The 16,551-nt window shown below is 39.0% G+C and overlaps 1 protein-coding gene across 2 annotated transcripts in view; it reads left to right on the top strand.

The window, feature by feature from the left end:
* Window positions 1–16,551, top strand: part of nmd3 (NMD3 ribosome export adaptor) — a 64,191-nt gene that overhangs the window by 8,332 nt on the left and 39,308 nt on the right. For both annotated transcript variants that reach the window (XM_072572707.1, XM_072572705.1), the window contains exons 3-4: window positions 4,175–4,309; window positions 13,429–13,525. In XM_072572707.1, coding sequence (XP_072428808.1) covers window positions 4,175–4,309; window positions 13,429–13,525 — 232 coding nt within the window. The remainder of the gene's footprint in view (window positions 1–4,174; window positions 4,310–13,428; window positions 13,526–16,551) is intronic.

Genomic DNA, 16,551 nt, shown 5'->3' with positions numbered 1-16,551 from the left:
TGTTGAAGAGAAAAACCAAGTATGGCTGTGGCTCTTTCACTGCTATACTTAAGCAAGTTAAAAAATAACAGTTTTTCTCAGAATTGTAGGCTGATGATTGGGATACAGATGAACTTTTGTGGATAAAATCGATCAAAAAGATTTAGGAAGAGTTGGAAATAGTTCCATTGAGTGCACAGTGGAAGGAAGTCGAGTTATACATAGGCTGGAAAAAGTTTGTTTGGAAATTCCCTAATCTGTGTTTCCTTTTAAGTTGTTATACTGTGCCAAAGTACTGAGGTTTGATGAAAGTTAAATTTACAGATAAGCATCGCTAGAAAAAATGTTAAAAGTACTTTCTTAAAAAACAACTCTCAAAACATTACTTTCTAGCACAGATTCTGACACTAATCGAATGTTGGCCCCATGACAGAAAATGGAATGAACAATGTTACTGGGCTGGTTAGACTATTTAGAAAAACAAGTCGGAAAGAAGAAATGGGCCAAAAATGTTTTTTTTTGAAGGTTCTGTGAAGCAAAAAGAATTTGAAACTTGCAATAAACAAATGAACCCAGCAGTGTTCGGGGTGTAGTCAGTTACTGTTTCAGGTATAATTAAAAGCATCATTACACCATGAACTGTCCCAAATGACATAATTAAGTATTTGAAACTGCACACAATATGGAAGATTCAGAGGAAGAAAATGGAAATATGGACCAAAGAAAAGGCATTGTATTATTCACAAGAAATTTCAGTCCAGTGATGAATGTGATGATTCTTTGTGCAGGATTAACACAATGGATGCATGCATACAGTCAATGGAATAGGCCGGCTAAAATGCTACATTGATTACATAATGAAGATTGGAGCAAAGTTAAGGAATTCAAGAGTTCTTCCAGATTCAGATTTGGGGATGATAGTATGGTAATTTTTTTTAAAGTAGTAGTTCCTTGCAAAGTATCTGGAATCAGCCATTATTAGCGTGGAAGTAATATCCAGTGAATTATTTTTAATTAAGCCACAGGTGAAGGAGGTGTAGATGAAACTGGATATGAAGAGTGACAAAACTATTCTGTTTGCAAAATTTTGAAATTGCAAATTACACAATTGAGACACTATTGTTTTCCTTGAATGGAACATAATCTCTCCACAAAATAAACTGATGTCAATAACACAAGGGGCAGAAATTTAGAAGACAGTGTTATTTTAAAACTTCATAGGCAAAATGCTCCTTTGTCCTGCAAAAGTTTAAAATAAAGGAAAATATGCAGGTATCGGGAATGAAGAATACAATAAGAAGAATACTGTACACTTATTGAAAAGTTATGGCATTTGTCTTAAACGAAAACCAAAGGAACACCATTATGACCTGTAGTGAGTCTGCCCTTAGTGAGGGATATTAGCAAGGTCAAAAACAAAAGCACACATTGCTGGAAAAGCTCAGCAGGTCTGGCAGCACCTGTGAAGAGAAATCAAAGTTAACTTTTCAGGTCAGGTGACCCATCCATCAGAGCTCTGAAGAAGAGTCATGTGGACTCAAAATGTTAACTTGCTTTCTCCATGGATGCTGCCTGACCCACTGTGATTTCCAGCAATTTTTGTTTTCGATACGATAAAGATATGGCATAAAGTTTTTATTTTCATACATTTGACACCCAGGTCTAATTGGCATTAATCTATAGAAAGATGAAATAATTGTGGATGATGTGATGCAAAATAAATAGCGACTAGACTTGGACGACAGGGGCAAAAATTTCTCTGCTAATTGTTGTGATGGAGAGGGTGCAGAATTTAGAGATACACATGCAAATACTAACATGAAATGGCAGTAGAAAACATCAGTTGAGTCAAACTGTAAATATTTGTCGTAGCGTGAGTTGTCCATGCTAGAAATTCTTTGAAGATGGTCAGAGGGCATCCTAGTTCTGAACCTAGCAGATGTTCACACTCGATCCTGTCTGATCCCAGAGAAGAACCTGGCTTGGTAAACAAGTTTTATTTTGATTTGGTTTTAACAAAATTGTCTCTTGTTGAATGCTAAGCACGTAGGGATATTTCTTGATGGGATTTGTAAGGGTAAAACAAGGATAATGGAATGAGGTTTTGAAGAATACTGTGGGCTAAGATATAATAGGTTAGTATGCAATATGAAAAGCAATTTTTGCAGATTTGTTTTGGCTTTGTTAGCAACAGTTTCTTGGGAATGTAGATAATATTAAAACGGTATTTCTACATGGAACAGCTCACGGGATGTGCTTCTTTGTCTCAAAAGAGGTGCTGAATGCAGAGGGGACATTTTGAAGGTTAACTATGTTTATGACCTCAATGATGCCTCGAGAGTTTGCTACTTAATAAGATCTCTCTCATTAAAATTCAGCAGTCTACAGTTCAAAGAAGACCCTGCCATATTTTACCCTTGAGGCAGATTTCAGGCATCTTTATGATGTACATAGTTAATTATTTGTGGAGTGGAAGCAGTGAATTTTGTCACAAATCGCTTAAAGCAGAATTCACTTTTGCAAGTCAGGCTTCTGAGGCTTTGATATATATTGAACTGGATATCAAAATGGATCAGTATCACTTTGCATCACCGATGCAACCTAGAAAAGATAAATCTCTTGCTGTTCAAATGGGGACTCTCAACAGATACAGTAGCTTCCAAAACTGAAATGGAGGAACTGTGAAGTCTAGTAGGACAACTAAATTGGCTGATACCCAAACAAGTTCTGCCATACCTTAAAGGTGACATCAAATTCTGAAATGTGGTCATGATGAGGATAGCAGCATACCTCAACAAGAGGTAGACTAGTAAAAGGACCCATTGGTAACAAATGAGATTTAATGAAGATAAGTGATTCATTTTGTTAGAATGTGAACTAAAAAACATAATTGTAAAGGGGATGCAGGAAGAGAGATATTTGAAGATGGTAAGGCAAATTGAGAAGGCATTTTAAAAAAAATACATTACCTTCTTAATAGAGTATACAAGAAAACCTATATGTACCTATATAAATTGCTAGTTGAACCTCTGGATATCACACTTTAGGACGTTTCCAAATGCCAATTTACTGTAATGGCATCTAGAAAAGTTGGGATATTTCACCTTGGTGCAAGGTAGTTTAAAAGGAGATGTTTTATTTAGTCAAGATCATGGTAACTAATAGGGAGAAACTTTCTCCAGTGGCAGAAGGTTGGTAATTATAAGATAGTGACTATCTCTTTTCTTTTTGTCACTGTGAAACTTTTTATTCAGGCTGAATTATTGCCATTTGGAATCTATTATGAAAAAGGCAATGGAAGAAGCATTGATATTCAAAAGAGATCTATCTAAATACTTGATGAGAAAGGAAATGCCAGTGGTCTTGGGGGGGGAGGGGGGGTGGTGGGTGGATGTTACAGGATAATTGATGTGAATGTATTAGCTGCAGCAAGGAGCTGACAGTGTGAAAGTCAAATGGCTGCTATGCTTTTTGACATCTTTGTGAAGCCATCTCAACACATTTCTTAAGAAATTTATATTAGAAACGTTCCAGAGCAATGACATAAATGACATTTACACTATTGTCCTGAATGTCTGTGATACTTCATTTGAAATTACTGTAGTCTAGTTAGAGAACTCCATGAGTTCCTGTTTAATTTTGAGGGTATTACTTTTTGCTATTTATTAAGAATATCCTAGCTTCAATCTGACCTTGGCCTGTGGTATTCTCTTGGTATCAGCAATAACTTTTAAATTGTAGAATGTTGAAATGGAGTTAATTAGGTATAATTTTCAGCTCGGTAGCACATTTTTCTATTGTTGACAGTATAGGAGTGTTGTATTAAAAGTGAAAAAAGGACTTAAACAAACTATTCTTATCCTCAATTTTAAAAACAACAGTGGAGGGTAGATATATTCTAATTAATCTATGAATAAGTATTATACAAATATTTTTTGAACCCAGGTCTCTTGGCCCAGAGGTAGGGCACTACTATTCTGCCACAAGAGCTGCACAGTAGGGGTAATGTAAGATGATCCGAACTGCAAATAACTGGTTTTTCAAGACTCCAGTCACAATTTGCTGTTTGTCTTGTATCCTACAAAGCAAACAATATTCTGTGGTATCAGAATATCGATTGAACAGACTGTATTTGTCAAGCTGATGCAAATTTTTTATATGTAGTCAAATTCATTTGGTTTGTTTCCATTCTTAGTCTGTGCTGCCAGTGTGGTATTCCCATTTCTCCAAATCCTGCAAATATGTGCGTTGCCTGCTTGCGAGCACAAGTTGATATCACAGAAGGAATCCCTAAACAAGTAAATGTTCATTTCTGCAAGCAATGTGAAAGGTAAGGATTATGTTCTACAATTAATTTGTATTACATTTATCTTTGTGTAACAAATTTATCTATATGATTGTGGCATCGAAAGATGCACACTTCTATGATCTTAAAAGTTAAATGGTGATCTGCTGAGAAGAACATAGAACATTACAGTGCAGTACAGGCCCTTTGGTCCTCGCTGTTGCGCCAACCTGTGGAATCAATCCGAAGCCTATCTAACCTACACTATTCCATTTTTGTCCATATGTCGATCCAATGGCTGTTCAAATGCCCTTAAAGTTGGCGAGTCTACTACTGTTGCATAGAACATAGAATGTTACAGTGCAGTAAGGGCCCTTTGACTCTTGATGTTGTGCCGACCTGTGGAATTAATTTGATGCCTATCTCACCTACACTGTTCCATTATTATTCATGTGTATGTCTTATGCCCATTTACCATTGGTGAGTCTACTACTGTTGCAGGTAGACTGTTCCACGCCCCTACTACTCTGGATGAAGAAACTACCTCTATATGTGTTCTATATCAATCACCCCTCAATTTAAAGCTATGTCGCCTTGTGCTCACCATCCAAGGAAAGAAGCTCTCACTGACCACCCCCCCCGCCCTAATATAACCCTCGAATTATCTCATGTCTCAATTAAGTCACCTCTCCACCTTCTCTCCAATGAAAACAGGCTCAAGTCCCTCAGCCGTTCCTCATAAGACCTTCTTTCCATACCAGGCAACACCCTAATAAATCTCTTCTGGACCCTTTCTAAAGCTTCCACGTCCTTCCGATAATGTGGTGACCAGAAATGTATGCAATACTTCAAATGTGGCGCCCCAGAGTTTTGTATAGCTGCAGCACGATCTTGTGGTTCCGAAACTCAATCCCTCTACCAATAAGAGCTAACACACTGTATGCCGCCTTAACAATCCTATCAACCTGGATGGCAACTTTCAGGGATCTATGTACAGAGGAACCTTGATTATCCGAATATTAATTATCTGAATTTCTGAGTATCTGAAGAAGATCTCGAGGTCCTGATGGGAACGTTACACCAAAGAGGTGTTTCAACACTGATTGCGTCTTTTGTTTACAATGATTGAAAATGAACTCTGCTTACTAAAATGCTGTTGAGAACAGTCCTGGATATCAATGGAAGCCCAGGCACCATGTCCAAGTGACTGACTACCTGCCTTTTCTTTCTCTCTCTTCTTCCCACCCCACCCCCCCCCCCCCCCCCCCCCTCCCGTGCACACACGCACACTTTCCCTGGAGTTCTGCACAGAGATCGACCTTAAATTCCCCTTCCCCAGATCATCTCTCCAACATTGTCCTGTACAGGTTTGGATGGGGGGGTGGGGGGGATGATGGCGGCTTTGGATGGGTTTGGGGGCGTGGATGGGGGATGGGGTGTGGGCAGATGGGGGAGTGGGGGCACGTGCGCAGTGTGTTACTGTTTAATCTACTGAATGGGGAGCGGACTAAGCAAGTGCTTGCTGTGTCAATACCATTGAACTGATAGGGGTGGGTGTGTTCAAGAGGCTTCAGCAGAGCTGCAGGTCCCTTACACACAAGTGTGTATCTGCTTAGAAACAAGCCCTGAGACAGAGAGAGGGAGTTAAGGCAGGCAGAGCAAAGAAAAAGGGAACGTCAGAAAACTCCGAGCTCCAGAGGGGAGGCATTGAATCAATTTACTGAATAATCAATTATCTGAACGAAATAGTGCCCACCCATCTCATTTGGATAATCGAGGTTTCTCTGTACATGGACATTGACATCTCTCTGTTCATCTACACTACCACAAATCTTACCATAAGCCCAGAACTCTGCATACCTGTTACTTCTTCCAAAGTCAATCACCTCACACCTTTCCGTATTAAACTCTATTTGCCACCTCTCAACCTCTCAGGTCTGCAACTTCTGTGACCTACAACAACCTTCGGCACTATCCACAACTCTACTGACCTTAGTATTATTTGCAAATTTACTACCCATCCTTCCACACCCTCATCCAGGTCATTTATAAAAATGACAAACAGCAGTGGACCCAAAACAGATCTTTGCGGTACACCACTAGTAACTGAACTCCAGCATGAACATTTCCCATCAACCACCACCCTCAGCCAATTTCTGATTCAAATCACTAAATCACCCTCAATTCCATTTCTCCGCATTTTGTGTAACAGCCTACCATGGGTAACCTTATCAAATGTCTTGCTGAAATCCATGTACACCACAATAACTACTTCACTCTCATCCACCTTCTCAAAGAACTCAATAAGGTTTGTGAGACCGACCTTCCCTTCACAAAAGCATGTTGACTATCCCTAATCAACTTATTCTTTTCTCGATGATTATAAATCCTATCTCTTATAACCTTTTCCAACACTTTACTCACAACTGAAGTAAGGCTCACTGCTCTATAATTGCCAGGGTTGTCTCTGATCCCCTTCTTGAACAAGGGAACAACATTTGCTATCGTCCAGTCTTCTGGCACTATTCTTGTACTCAGTGATGCCAAAGATCAACAACGAAGTGAGATGGTTTCCTGAAAATGGACTAACTTGCAAGAATTGATTATTGTCACAGATATTTCATAATGAGAACTTTAGTTAATTTAGTTAAATTGATTGTTGGTTTTTATCTGAACTGGCAGTGCAAAAGGAAGGTTTATAGTTCTGCCTGTAACTACACTTGTATATGCTTTTGTAGGGAGTATTTACTTGTTATTGCTCCTTAATTTATATGAATTTTTTGGAGAATGATTGATTGGTAGAATTCAACCCAGTAGATTGATTAGGCTTCAAAAAATGCATGTGTTATTACACTTGTCACATTTTTCTATTTTAGGTTGCTTAATTGCAGGTTTTCATATTCAGGTACCTGAAATAATAGATGGAGTTTTCCCAGGCCCTGATAGATACAGGCCTTTGCCAAACAATTAGGAAAACACAGTGAGAATGTGAAAGAGATACTTAATGTTGAGCAAATATGTTTGATTTTATGAATAAAGTTTCAACAACTGTGAGAATCTCTTTACTGATTGGCAAGGTGCTTATTTGAATGTATTAATATTTCATTACCTAATTTGGCTTCGTTTATATGCAGATTGCTATCTTCCCAACCGGTGAACAGAAACTAGTGAAATTTCCAATGTATAAGAAGTAGGAACAGGAGTAGGCCATTCGCTCCCACAAGCCTGCTCTGCCATTCAATAGGATTATGGCTGAGCCAATGTTCTTGATGTCTTCTTTCCTGCCTTTTCCTCATAAATCTTGATTTCCACTCTTGATCAAGAGGTTATCTCAGCCTCAAATATATGCAAGGTCTCTGCTCTCTATGTTAAGGAGTTCAAAAAACACTCAACCCTTTGAGAGAAATTCCTCCTAATCTCAGTCTTAAATTGGCATGTCTTTATTCTGAGACTATGCCCTCAGGTCCTAGACTCTTCCATGAGATAAAGCATTGTCTGAGCATTTACCCTGTTAAGCTCCTTAAAGCATACAGCATTTTTAATGAGATTACCTCACGTTCTTCTAAATTCCCTTGAGTAGGGTCCTGGCCTCCTTCACCTTTGCTCATAAAACAATACCCTCATATCAGTGATTGTCCAAAGGAACCTTCACTGAACTGTCTCCAATGAAATATCTTTCCTTAAGGGGCCAGAACTGCTCTCACTATTCCTGACGTGGTCTCACCAGCACTTTGTGCAGTCCCAGTAAGACTTCCTTATTTTTATACCCCTTAAAATAAGGACCAACATTCCATTAGCCTCCTTGATTACCTGCTGTACCTCTGTGCTATCTTTCTCTGTTAGTTGCAGAACCACTCCCACTTCCCTTGCTGTTGTGGCTTTCTGCAGCTTTTCTCCACTTACATAATACTGTTGTTTTTGTTCTTCCTTCCAAAATAAACTTCATAATTTCCCACATTATACTGCATTTGCCAACTTTTTGCTTACTTCCTTAACCAATCAGTATCTTTCTGTAAATTGTTTGTACTCTTGTCACAACTTGCTTTTTCACCTATTTTTGTATTATCTCTGCATATTTGGTTACAGCACATCCCCTTTCTTCCTTCAGTCAAATATAGTTGTAGTCTCAGCACTGATCCTGGTTTAACCCCACTAATTACAGGTCATCACCTTAAAAAGAATACTTTCTCCCTGCTTGCTGTTTCTTACCAATTAACCAATTCTTTATACATGCTAATATATTGCCTGCAACATTGTGGGCTCTTATTTTATGACTTAACCTTTTATGAGGTACTCTGTCAACTGTCTTCTGTAAGCCCAAATATAATACATCCACTGGTTCCACTCTGGTTGAGATTCTTCAAAAAACTCGAATAAATTACTCAGACATGCTTTCCCTTTTTCATGAAGCCATATGGACTCTACTTGATTAGATTATGGTTTTCCAAACATGCTGCTGTTACCTCCCTGATTAATATCAACATTTTTCCAACAATAGTGTTCAGCTAATCAGCCTATGGTTTCCTGTTTTATTGTCTCTCTTTTTGAAGAGGAGTATCACATTGGCAGTTTTCCAAACCTGTGGTACTTCTTCAAAATCCAATAATCTTTTGGAACATTGCAAATAATGCATCCACTATGTCTAGCTACTTCTTATAGGATCTTTGGATGCAAACCATCAGGACCAAGGCGTTTCTCTGTCTTCAGCACCATTTAGTTTGTTTCATACTCGGGGTCTAGTGATGTTGGTGGTACTTAATTCCTCCCCTGTATTCTTTAGAATTAACTAAATGTTCAAAGTATCTTCCACTGTAAAGACTGATGCACAATATCTGTAACTCCTCTGCCATTTCCTTGTTTCCCAAAACTATCTTCCCAGAGTCATTTTTGAAGAGGCATATGCTCTTTTCCATTTAATGTATTTAAAGAAACCCTTACTGCCAGTTTTCTCACTCGTTTTTCATTATGGCTTATTTTCTCTGTCTCTATTGTCTTTTAGGTCCTTCCTTGCTAGATTCTGTATTTATCCAAGATTTTGGGGCTGTCACTGACTTCTTGTATGCTTTTTCTTTCAACTTTATAGTCTCCTTTAACTTCTTTGGTTAACCATGTTTGGTTTATCCCTCTCTTAGAATATTTTCTCCTTAATGGGGCATATTTTTGCTGTAAGTCATGAGTGACCTTCTTACATGTCTACCACTGTCTGCCTATTATCTTTGCCTTTTATTTGTTAGACACTCTTGTTTCTCACATGGAAACTGAATATTAAATTACATCATGTTATGATAACTACTTCCTGGGGGATCTTTTACTCAGAGCTCATTTACTAAACTTGCCTCATTACCCATTATCAGATCCTGGATAGTCTGTACTGAAAACAAGAAATGCTGGAGACCACAGTGAGTCAGGTAGTATCCATGGGGAGAGAGAGCAACCAACATTCCCATTTCTGACCTTTGTGATGGGGACAGAATCATTGAAGCAGTTGGCGATGGTTAGAGCTAGGACTTGACCCAGAGGAGTTCCTGCTGAGATGTCTTGAAGTTGAGGTGACTGATGTCTGACAACCACAAATATCTTGCTATGCGCCATATATGACTCCATACAATGGAGAGATTTCCCTTTGACTGTGCAATGAAATGTGTCCTTGCAGTTTACAAATGCATTGTACGTGCTTCAACCAAATAACCATGTCTCAAAGTCTAATGGGAATAGTCCTCAGTCAGGACAAGAGGGACTGTAATCAATCATGGATTAATAGCGAGTCTCTGGTAAATGCTGATGTCAGTCCAGGGTCTCAGAAACAGCCAGTTGCTCAAGGCGTTCAGTCAGAGATTTTGTTACTTTACATTCTGGGGATTGTCCCATTGTCAGTCCCGCAGGTCAAGTGCGACCAGTCTTGGGTATTAGTGGGTAAGCCAGCCAGGGATCTGCACAAATATGTGTCAAAGGGGGTTGGTGTCCCAAGTTGTTTGGGGAGTGGGTGGGGGCAGTCCTGGGGATTGTTCACTGAATGTCAAGGAGAGTTATTGGGGCAACTGCTCTGGTGGGAAATATGAAGGGGGATTGGCAACAGATTGCTTGGATACAGAGGTGATAACAATTGTGAAGGACCACAACTCAATTTACAAATGTGGGAGGTGGGAGGGCATGAGGGTATTGTGGGGGGATGATTCATCAGCCACCACCACCCCTCCATGGGGGAGTCGGTACTAAATAATGTTTGTCATAACTGACTTGTCGGCCTTGTTCATATAAAATAATAGTTGGTTACAGGAGGGTGTAAGGTCGCAAAGAATGTGAAGATTGACAGGGTGAGTCTTCACTCCAGTCTGTGAAGTGCCACCTGTGGCATCTGCCTCATTCGAATCACAAGAGCACAGTACAATTGAAATGTGGCTATCCCACTTTGAGTGGGTAAATATTTTTTAATCTGTGAAGGGAGGTGTGACAGTACAGGTTGAAGGTAGGAGCTGTTTCAAAATTCTGGATATGAACCTCATGCACTGACGAGCTGTGTTGGCTATAAATTTGACAAAATCAAATTATAAGGATAGCTGACCATAAAATATCTCCTCAACACGAGATTCCCTTGCTTGCTCAGGTGTGGTGGTTTGTTTCAGCACAATACAGTCACAAGGTGTTGCTTAATCCGTACATAAGTTACTCCAGATGATGGACAGTGAAGCTCCATGAGGGGATTTAGCATTTTAACAAGTAGGAAATGAAGATTCAGCAGAAGAAACTTCACTTTCACATTCTACAGCACAGTTTTGCAAGTCATAGCAAGCCAACGGAACTTGTCTGGCAACTGAACAGAGATCATTGAAATTATCATTCACTGTCTGTAAATGTGTTGATGCTGTGGAGGCTGTGCTCCTATTTACTCCCAACTGCAAGCGTATCTTAATGATTTTTCCTTCTTTGCTTTTCCTTTTTATTTTACAAAATAAGCTTGCAAACTGATGGCGTCCTCCACAGCCTGCAATGCTCCCCAGTTCAATTATGACAAAGTTTCATGAAGTTATTAATTGTCAAACTGAGTTCCTCACCGTAGTGCAGTGAGCAGGAGGCTGGTCTCCCATAGTCCTGAGTGCCAGTGATTTGGGTGTTTTTCCTTCAGCTAGGATCTGAGCTGTGGCGGTGATGTATTCATCAGAATGTGCTTCAGAATTTAACTAGCTATAATACCCACTGAGGTATTGATATTCCAGTTAATGGAAGCTACAGGAGACAGTCTTAATGGTGTTTCTTCTGATGGGTCTGTGTCGTCTTAAAGTTGAAGGAGGTTGTGGTTGCTAGAAGGATTGCTGTCTTCAGGGTGGTGTCTATAATGATACTGTTCATGCTTACAATTGCCAAGAGTTTATAAGCTTCGAAAGAGTTAAAGCTTTGGCATGTTAAGAAAATATTCAAGGTGGTAATGAGAAAGCAGTGCTGCAGTTTACAATGAATTTTATTTTGTTGCTGTGACATGGAGGTCATGGCATATTTACAAGTGGTCTCTACACGTTCCCATTAAAGCAAGGGTTCTGTCATAGGAAGTGAGCCGTTAATTGTTGGGCACCTGATAACCTGTCTTGGCTGTCTGTGCCTGATCGTGGACCATTTTCTCTTGGAATGAAATTAGGGCAGGTGAGAGGTAAAAGTGGCTGGTATAACTGCTGGTGCAAGTGCAGGTGGGGGAAAGGTGGGGAAGCGTACAGAGTCATTGAAAAGAAATGCAGAAGGCGTTCAGGTTTAGTACTTTAGAGGCTAAGGTGAGTTGAGAGTCAGTGAGAGAGAACATGCAAGTGCTAGTCAGAGTGCTAAATTTGTTGGGAGGTGGATGCAGTAGTGGAGTTAATGTGAATGTGAGGCAACAGACAAAAGATGGTGGTTACGTTAAATCTTGCAGAAAGCAGAAGGTCTTTAGAGTATGTTCCTTCAGACTGTGGAAGTGGCTTTTTCTGAAAAATTCAACCCATGCTGTTTGTTTTGTGAATTGCCTTTGTTATTGTTTAAATTTTAAATTAGCGAAATACCCTTTGGAAAGATTGAACTGTAAAGATTTGGCAAATGGTTAGCTTTTCTAAGGAAGTTAAATTTGAGACTTTCCATCATTTTATACAATTTGAACAAAGAATTTCCTTTTTGGTTAAAATATTAATGAAAAAATACAAATAAAGTATTACAGTTGTCTGTTTTGTGATTGAAAACAGTCATTGCTAGTCATTTATAAGAATATATTTATAAAGAATCACTCTAAGTTTTCAGGAAATTAAGTTTGGTTTGTTCATTGTTTTATTTCCTAAAATGTTTCATATTAAATGGGAACTAAATTATCAGGTTTATCTGTAATGTTGGTTATACCTTTGGATTAATGCAGTGTACTCATTACATCCTAAATTTTCCAAACCCCCCCCCGCCCCAATGTATGGTTTTGTCAATGTTCGTTTGTTTATTCAGACAGCCCTCGATCATCATGTTGTGACCCCTTTCTAGCCATCCTGTTCTGCTCTCACATTCTACAGTTCCTGTGTTAGTCAAAAGCATCATTTAAGGTTTTGTCAGAAAGGTTAAAAAAAATTGCTTTCAATCAGCCAATTCTGGGCTCTAAGGACTTCACAATATCGTGGTGATCTGCCTGCAAATAATTACCTGGTGTTGAGTCACGAATGATTTTAAAGTGATATGGAAATTCACTTATTTGGATCTGTGTAGTGTATTCCTAAGTTGTGTTGAACATGTTAAATAATACCCTTTTTTTTTCTTTAATTGCCAGAAGAAGCTTGAGTTTTAATGTATTGAACCTGAAAAATGTTATAATAGTGTATTATTGAGTTAAGTCAGCAGTATCCGATGCATGCAAAAATCCACTGCATTGCTTAACACTGCCCAAACCTGACTATGCAAGATGCTTATTTTCTGTAGGAAGGTTAATCCCTCACCAAGTCTCGTCTGTAAGATATAGAATGGTTTTTGAATTCAACTAGTTAAAACCATTTAATTCAGCAGCATATGGCACTTGTGAGACCCACTGATTACTCATTCAGGTCTATCTAGTTGCTAGCTTGAAATATTTTTGGGAATTGAGTTGGATGCATACTCTTTCTGATTGGTAGATTATTAATAAATAATATAGATTGCTGAAGTAATTAAGAAATGCTGTCTTTTTTTTCCAGATATCTTCAGCCACCGGGAACTTGGATGCAATGCGCACTGGAATCAAGAGAACTCTTAGCTTTGTGCCTTAAGAAACTAAAATCTCCTATGACCAAAGTTAGTAGACAGGATCGTATAGTAAAGTGGATATTTCATTTCAGTTCTTGCTTTTTAGGATTGGTAATTTAATGGTAGTCAAAAATATTTATGTTTAGTATTTTAAACTTGTAGTTATTATGATTCAATGGGAAAAAGTACAAAATTGTCTTATTAAACTTTACAGTATTGCATGTATGGCAGTGGTCTATTTTCACATTAGCTGCAGTAATTATAACAATAATGACATTGCTGATTCACCAGTAATTTAGAATTCCATTTTTTCAGTTGTTATTTAAAAAAAGACTTATTTTTCAGCATACCCTTGAAGTATTAATTCTTAAATATATTGAAAATACAAACATGTTTCTGTCCTGAATCTCTCATTCCTATAAATTGTTAAGCTGAATTTGTAGCAGTACTATAGGGAAAAGTGAGATATTTATTGATGTTTATGTAAGAGGAAAGTAGATTCAGTTCTTTGTTGGTTTGATTTTTGAATGTTGATACCTAAGTAACGTGTACTGTCAAATTCACATTTTGTCTGCAAGACATTAATTCTGTATACGCTAATAGTTTTGAAATCCTGAATTTTTCATCAGCATTAAATACTGAGTTTAACATCATAAAATGTCCCTGTAGCTTTACAAATCTAACATTTGAATGAATATTTGATCAAGTTACGTCAGTTTATTAGGGAAAAAATAACCAAAAGGTAGGTACGGAGGAATAGTTTGAAAGGGGAAAGCAAAGAGAATGGCTGGAGAAATTGAGAGGACATTTTAAAGTTCAGTCCTTTGGCAACTAAAGGCATGTTTTGATAAAAAGTGCAGGTATTCAAGCCAGAAAGGTTATAGCTATCTTGGAAGATATTTACGTAGAACATAGAGCTTTACAGCACAGTACAGGTCCTTCAGCCCTCAATATTGCGCCGACCTGTAAATTTAATCTGATGCCCATCTAACCTTCATTGTTCTATTATTATCCATATGTATGTCTACTGCCCATTTAAATGCCCTTAACGTCGGCAAGTCTACTACTGTTGCAGGCAGGCCATTCCACACCCTTAATACTTTCTGAATAAAGAAACTACCCCTAATGTCTGTCCTAAATTTATCATGCCTCACTTTAAAGCTGTGTCCCTTCACGTTAGCCATCACCACCCGAGGAAAAAGGCTCTCACTGTTCACCCTATCTAACCCTCTAATTATCTTATACATCTCGATTAAGTCAACTGTCAACTTTCTCTCCAATGAAACCAGTCTCCGTTCCCTCAGGCTTTTCTTGTAAGACCTTCCTCTGAAGCTTTCCAAAGCTTCCATGTTCTTCCTATAATGCAGTGACCAGAACTGCATGCAATACTCCAGGTGTGGCCTTACCAGTTTCTCGAACAGCCGAGGCATGACTCTTTAGCTCTGAAACTCAATCCCCCTACTAATAAACGCCAACACACCATATGCCTTCTTCACAATCCTATCAACCTGAGTGGCAACTTTCAGGGATTTATGCACCTCGACTCGGAGATTTCTTTGTTCAACTACACTGCCAAGAATTTACCATTAGCCCAGTACTCTGCATTTCTGTAACTACTTCCGAAGTGAACTACCTCACACTTTTCCACATTAAACTCCATTTGCCACTCCTCAGCCCAGCTCTGCATCTTATCTATGTCCCTCTGTAACCCACAACATCCTTCGGCACTATCCGCAACTCTGCCTACCTTAGTGTCATCTGCAAATTCACTAATCCATCCTTCCATGCCCTCATCCAGGTCATTTATAAAAATGGCAAACAGCAGTGGACCCAAAACAGATCCTTGCGGCAACCACTGGTAACTGAACTCCAAGATGAATATTGCCCATCAACTACCACCCTCTGTCTTCTTTCAGCTAGCCAATTTTTGATCCAAATCGCTAAATCACCTTCAATCCCAAAACTCCTTATTTTATGCAATAGCTTATTATGTGCAACCTTACCAAATGCCTTAATGAAGTCCATATACACTATATCAACAGCCTTACCCTCATCCACCTGTTTGGTCACCTTCTCAAAGAACTCAAAAGTTTGTGAGGCACGACCTACCCTTCACAAAACTGTGTTGACTATCCCTAATAAAATTATTCCTCTCTTAGATGATTATAAATCCTATCTCTCAACCTTTTTCAACACCTTGCCCACAACCAAAGTAAGGCTCACTGGCCTATAATTACCAGGGTTGTCACAAGTCCCCTTCTTAATCAAGGGAACAACATTTGCTATCCCTCAGTCTTCTGGCACTATGCCTGTTTACAACGATGACATAAAGATCGAAGCCAAAGGCTCTTCATTCTCCTCCCTGACTTCCCAGAGAGTCTGAGGATAAATCCATCCCGCCCCTGGGGTCATATCTATTTTCAGATCTTCCAAAATTGCAAAAACCTCTTCTTTGTCAACGTCAATCCCATCTAATCTTGTAGCCTGTATTCTCAGTAACATTGCCCTTTTCCAGTGTGAATACTGACAAAGATAATTCATTAAGCACTTCCCCATGTCCTCAGATTCCACACACAACTTTCCACAGCTATCTTTTTTTCATTCCTGATATACCTGTAGAAGGCCTTAGGGTCTTCCTTGATCCTATCCACCAACAACTTCTCAAGTCCCCTCCTGGCTCTTTTTAGCCCTCTCTTTAGATCTTTTCTGGCTAATTTATAACTCTCAAACCCCCTAACTGAGCCTTCACGCCTCATCCTCACATAAGCCTTTCTATTCCTCTTGACAATGGCTTCAACCTCTTTTTAGTAAACCATGGCTCCCTCTCTTGACAACTACCTCCCTGCCTGATAGGATATACTTATCAAGGACTTGCAGTAGCTGTTCCTGAATAAGCTCCACATGTCAAGAGTGTCCACCCCCTGCAGTTTCTTTTCCCATCCTCTGCATCCTAAATTTTACCTAGTCGCATCATAATTGCCTTTCCCTTAGTTTATCTCTTTCCCTGTGGTGTGTACCTATCCCTGCCCATTGATATTGCAAACATAACCAAATTATGGTCACTATTGCCAAAG

The sequence above is a fragment of the Chiloscyllium punctatum genome, chromosome 6, assembly GCF_047496795.1.
Source record: "Chiloscyllium punctatum isolate Juve2018m chromosome 6, sChiPun1.3, whole genome shotgun sequence".
NCBI classification, from domain to species: domain Eukaryota; kingdom Metazoa; phylum Chordata; class Chondrichthyes; order Orectolobiformes; family Hemiscylliidae; genus Chiloscyllium; species Chiloscyllium punctatum.
The sequence above is the reverse complement of the archived record's forward strand: the minus strand, read 5'-3'. Positions and strand labels throughout refer to the sequence as shown.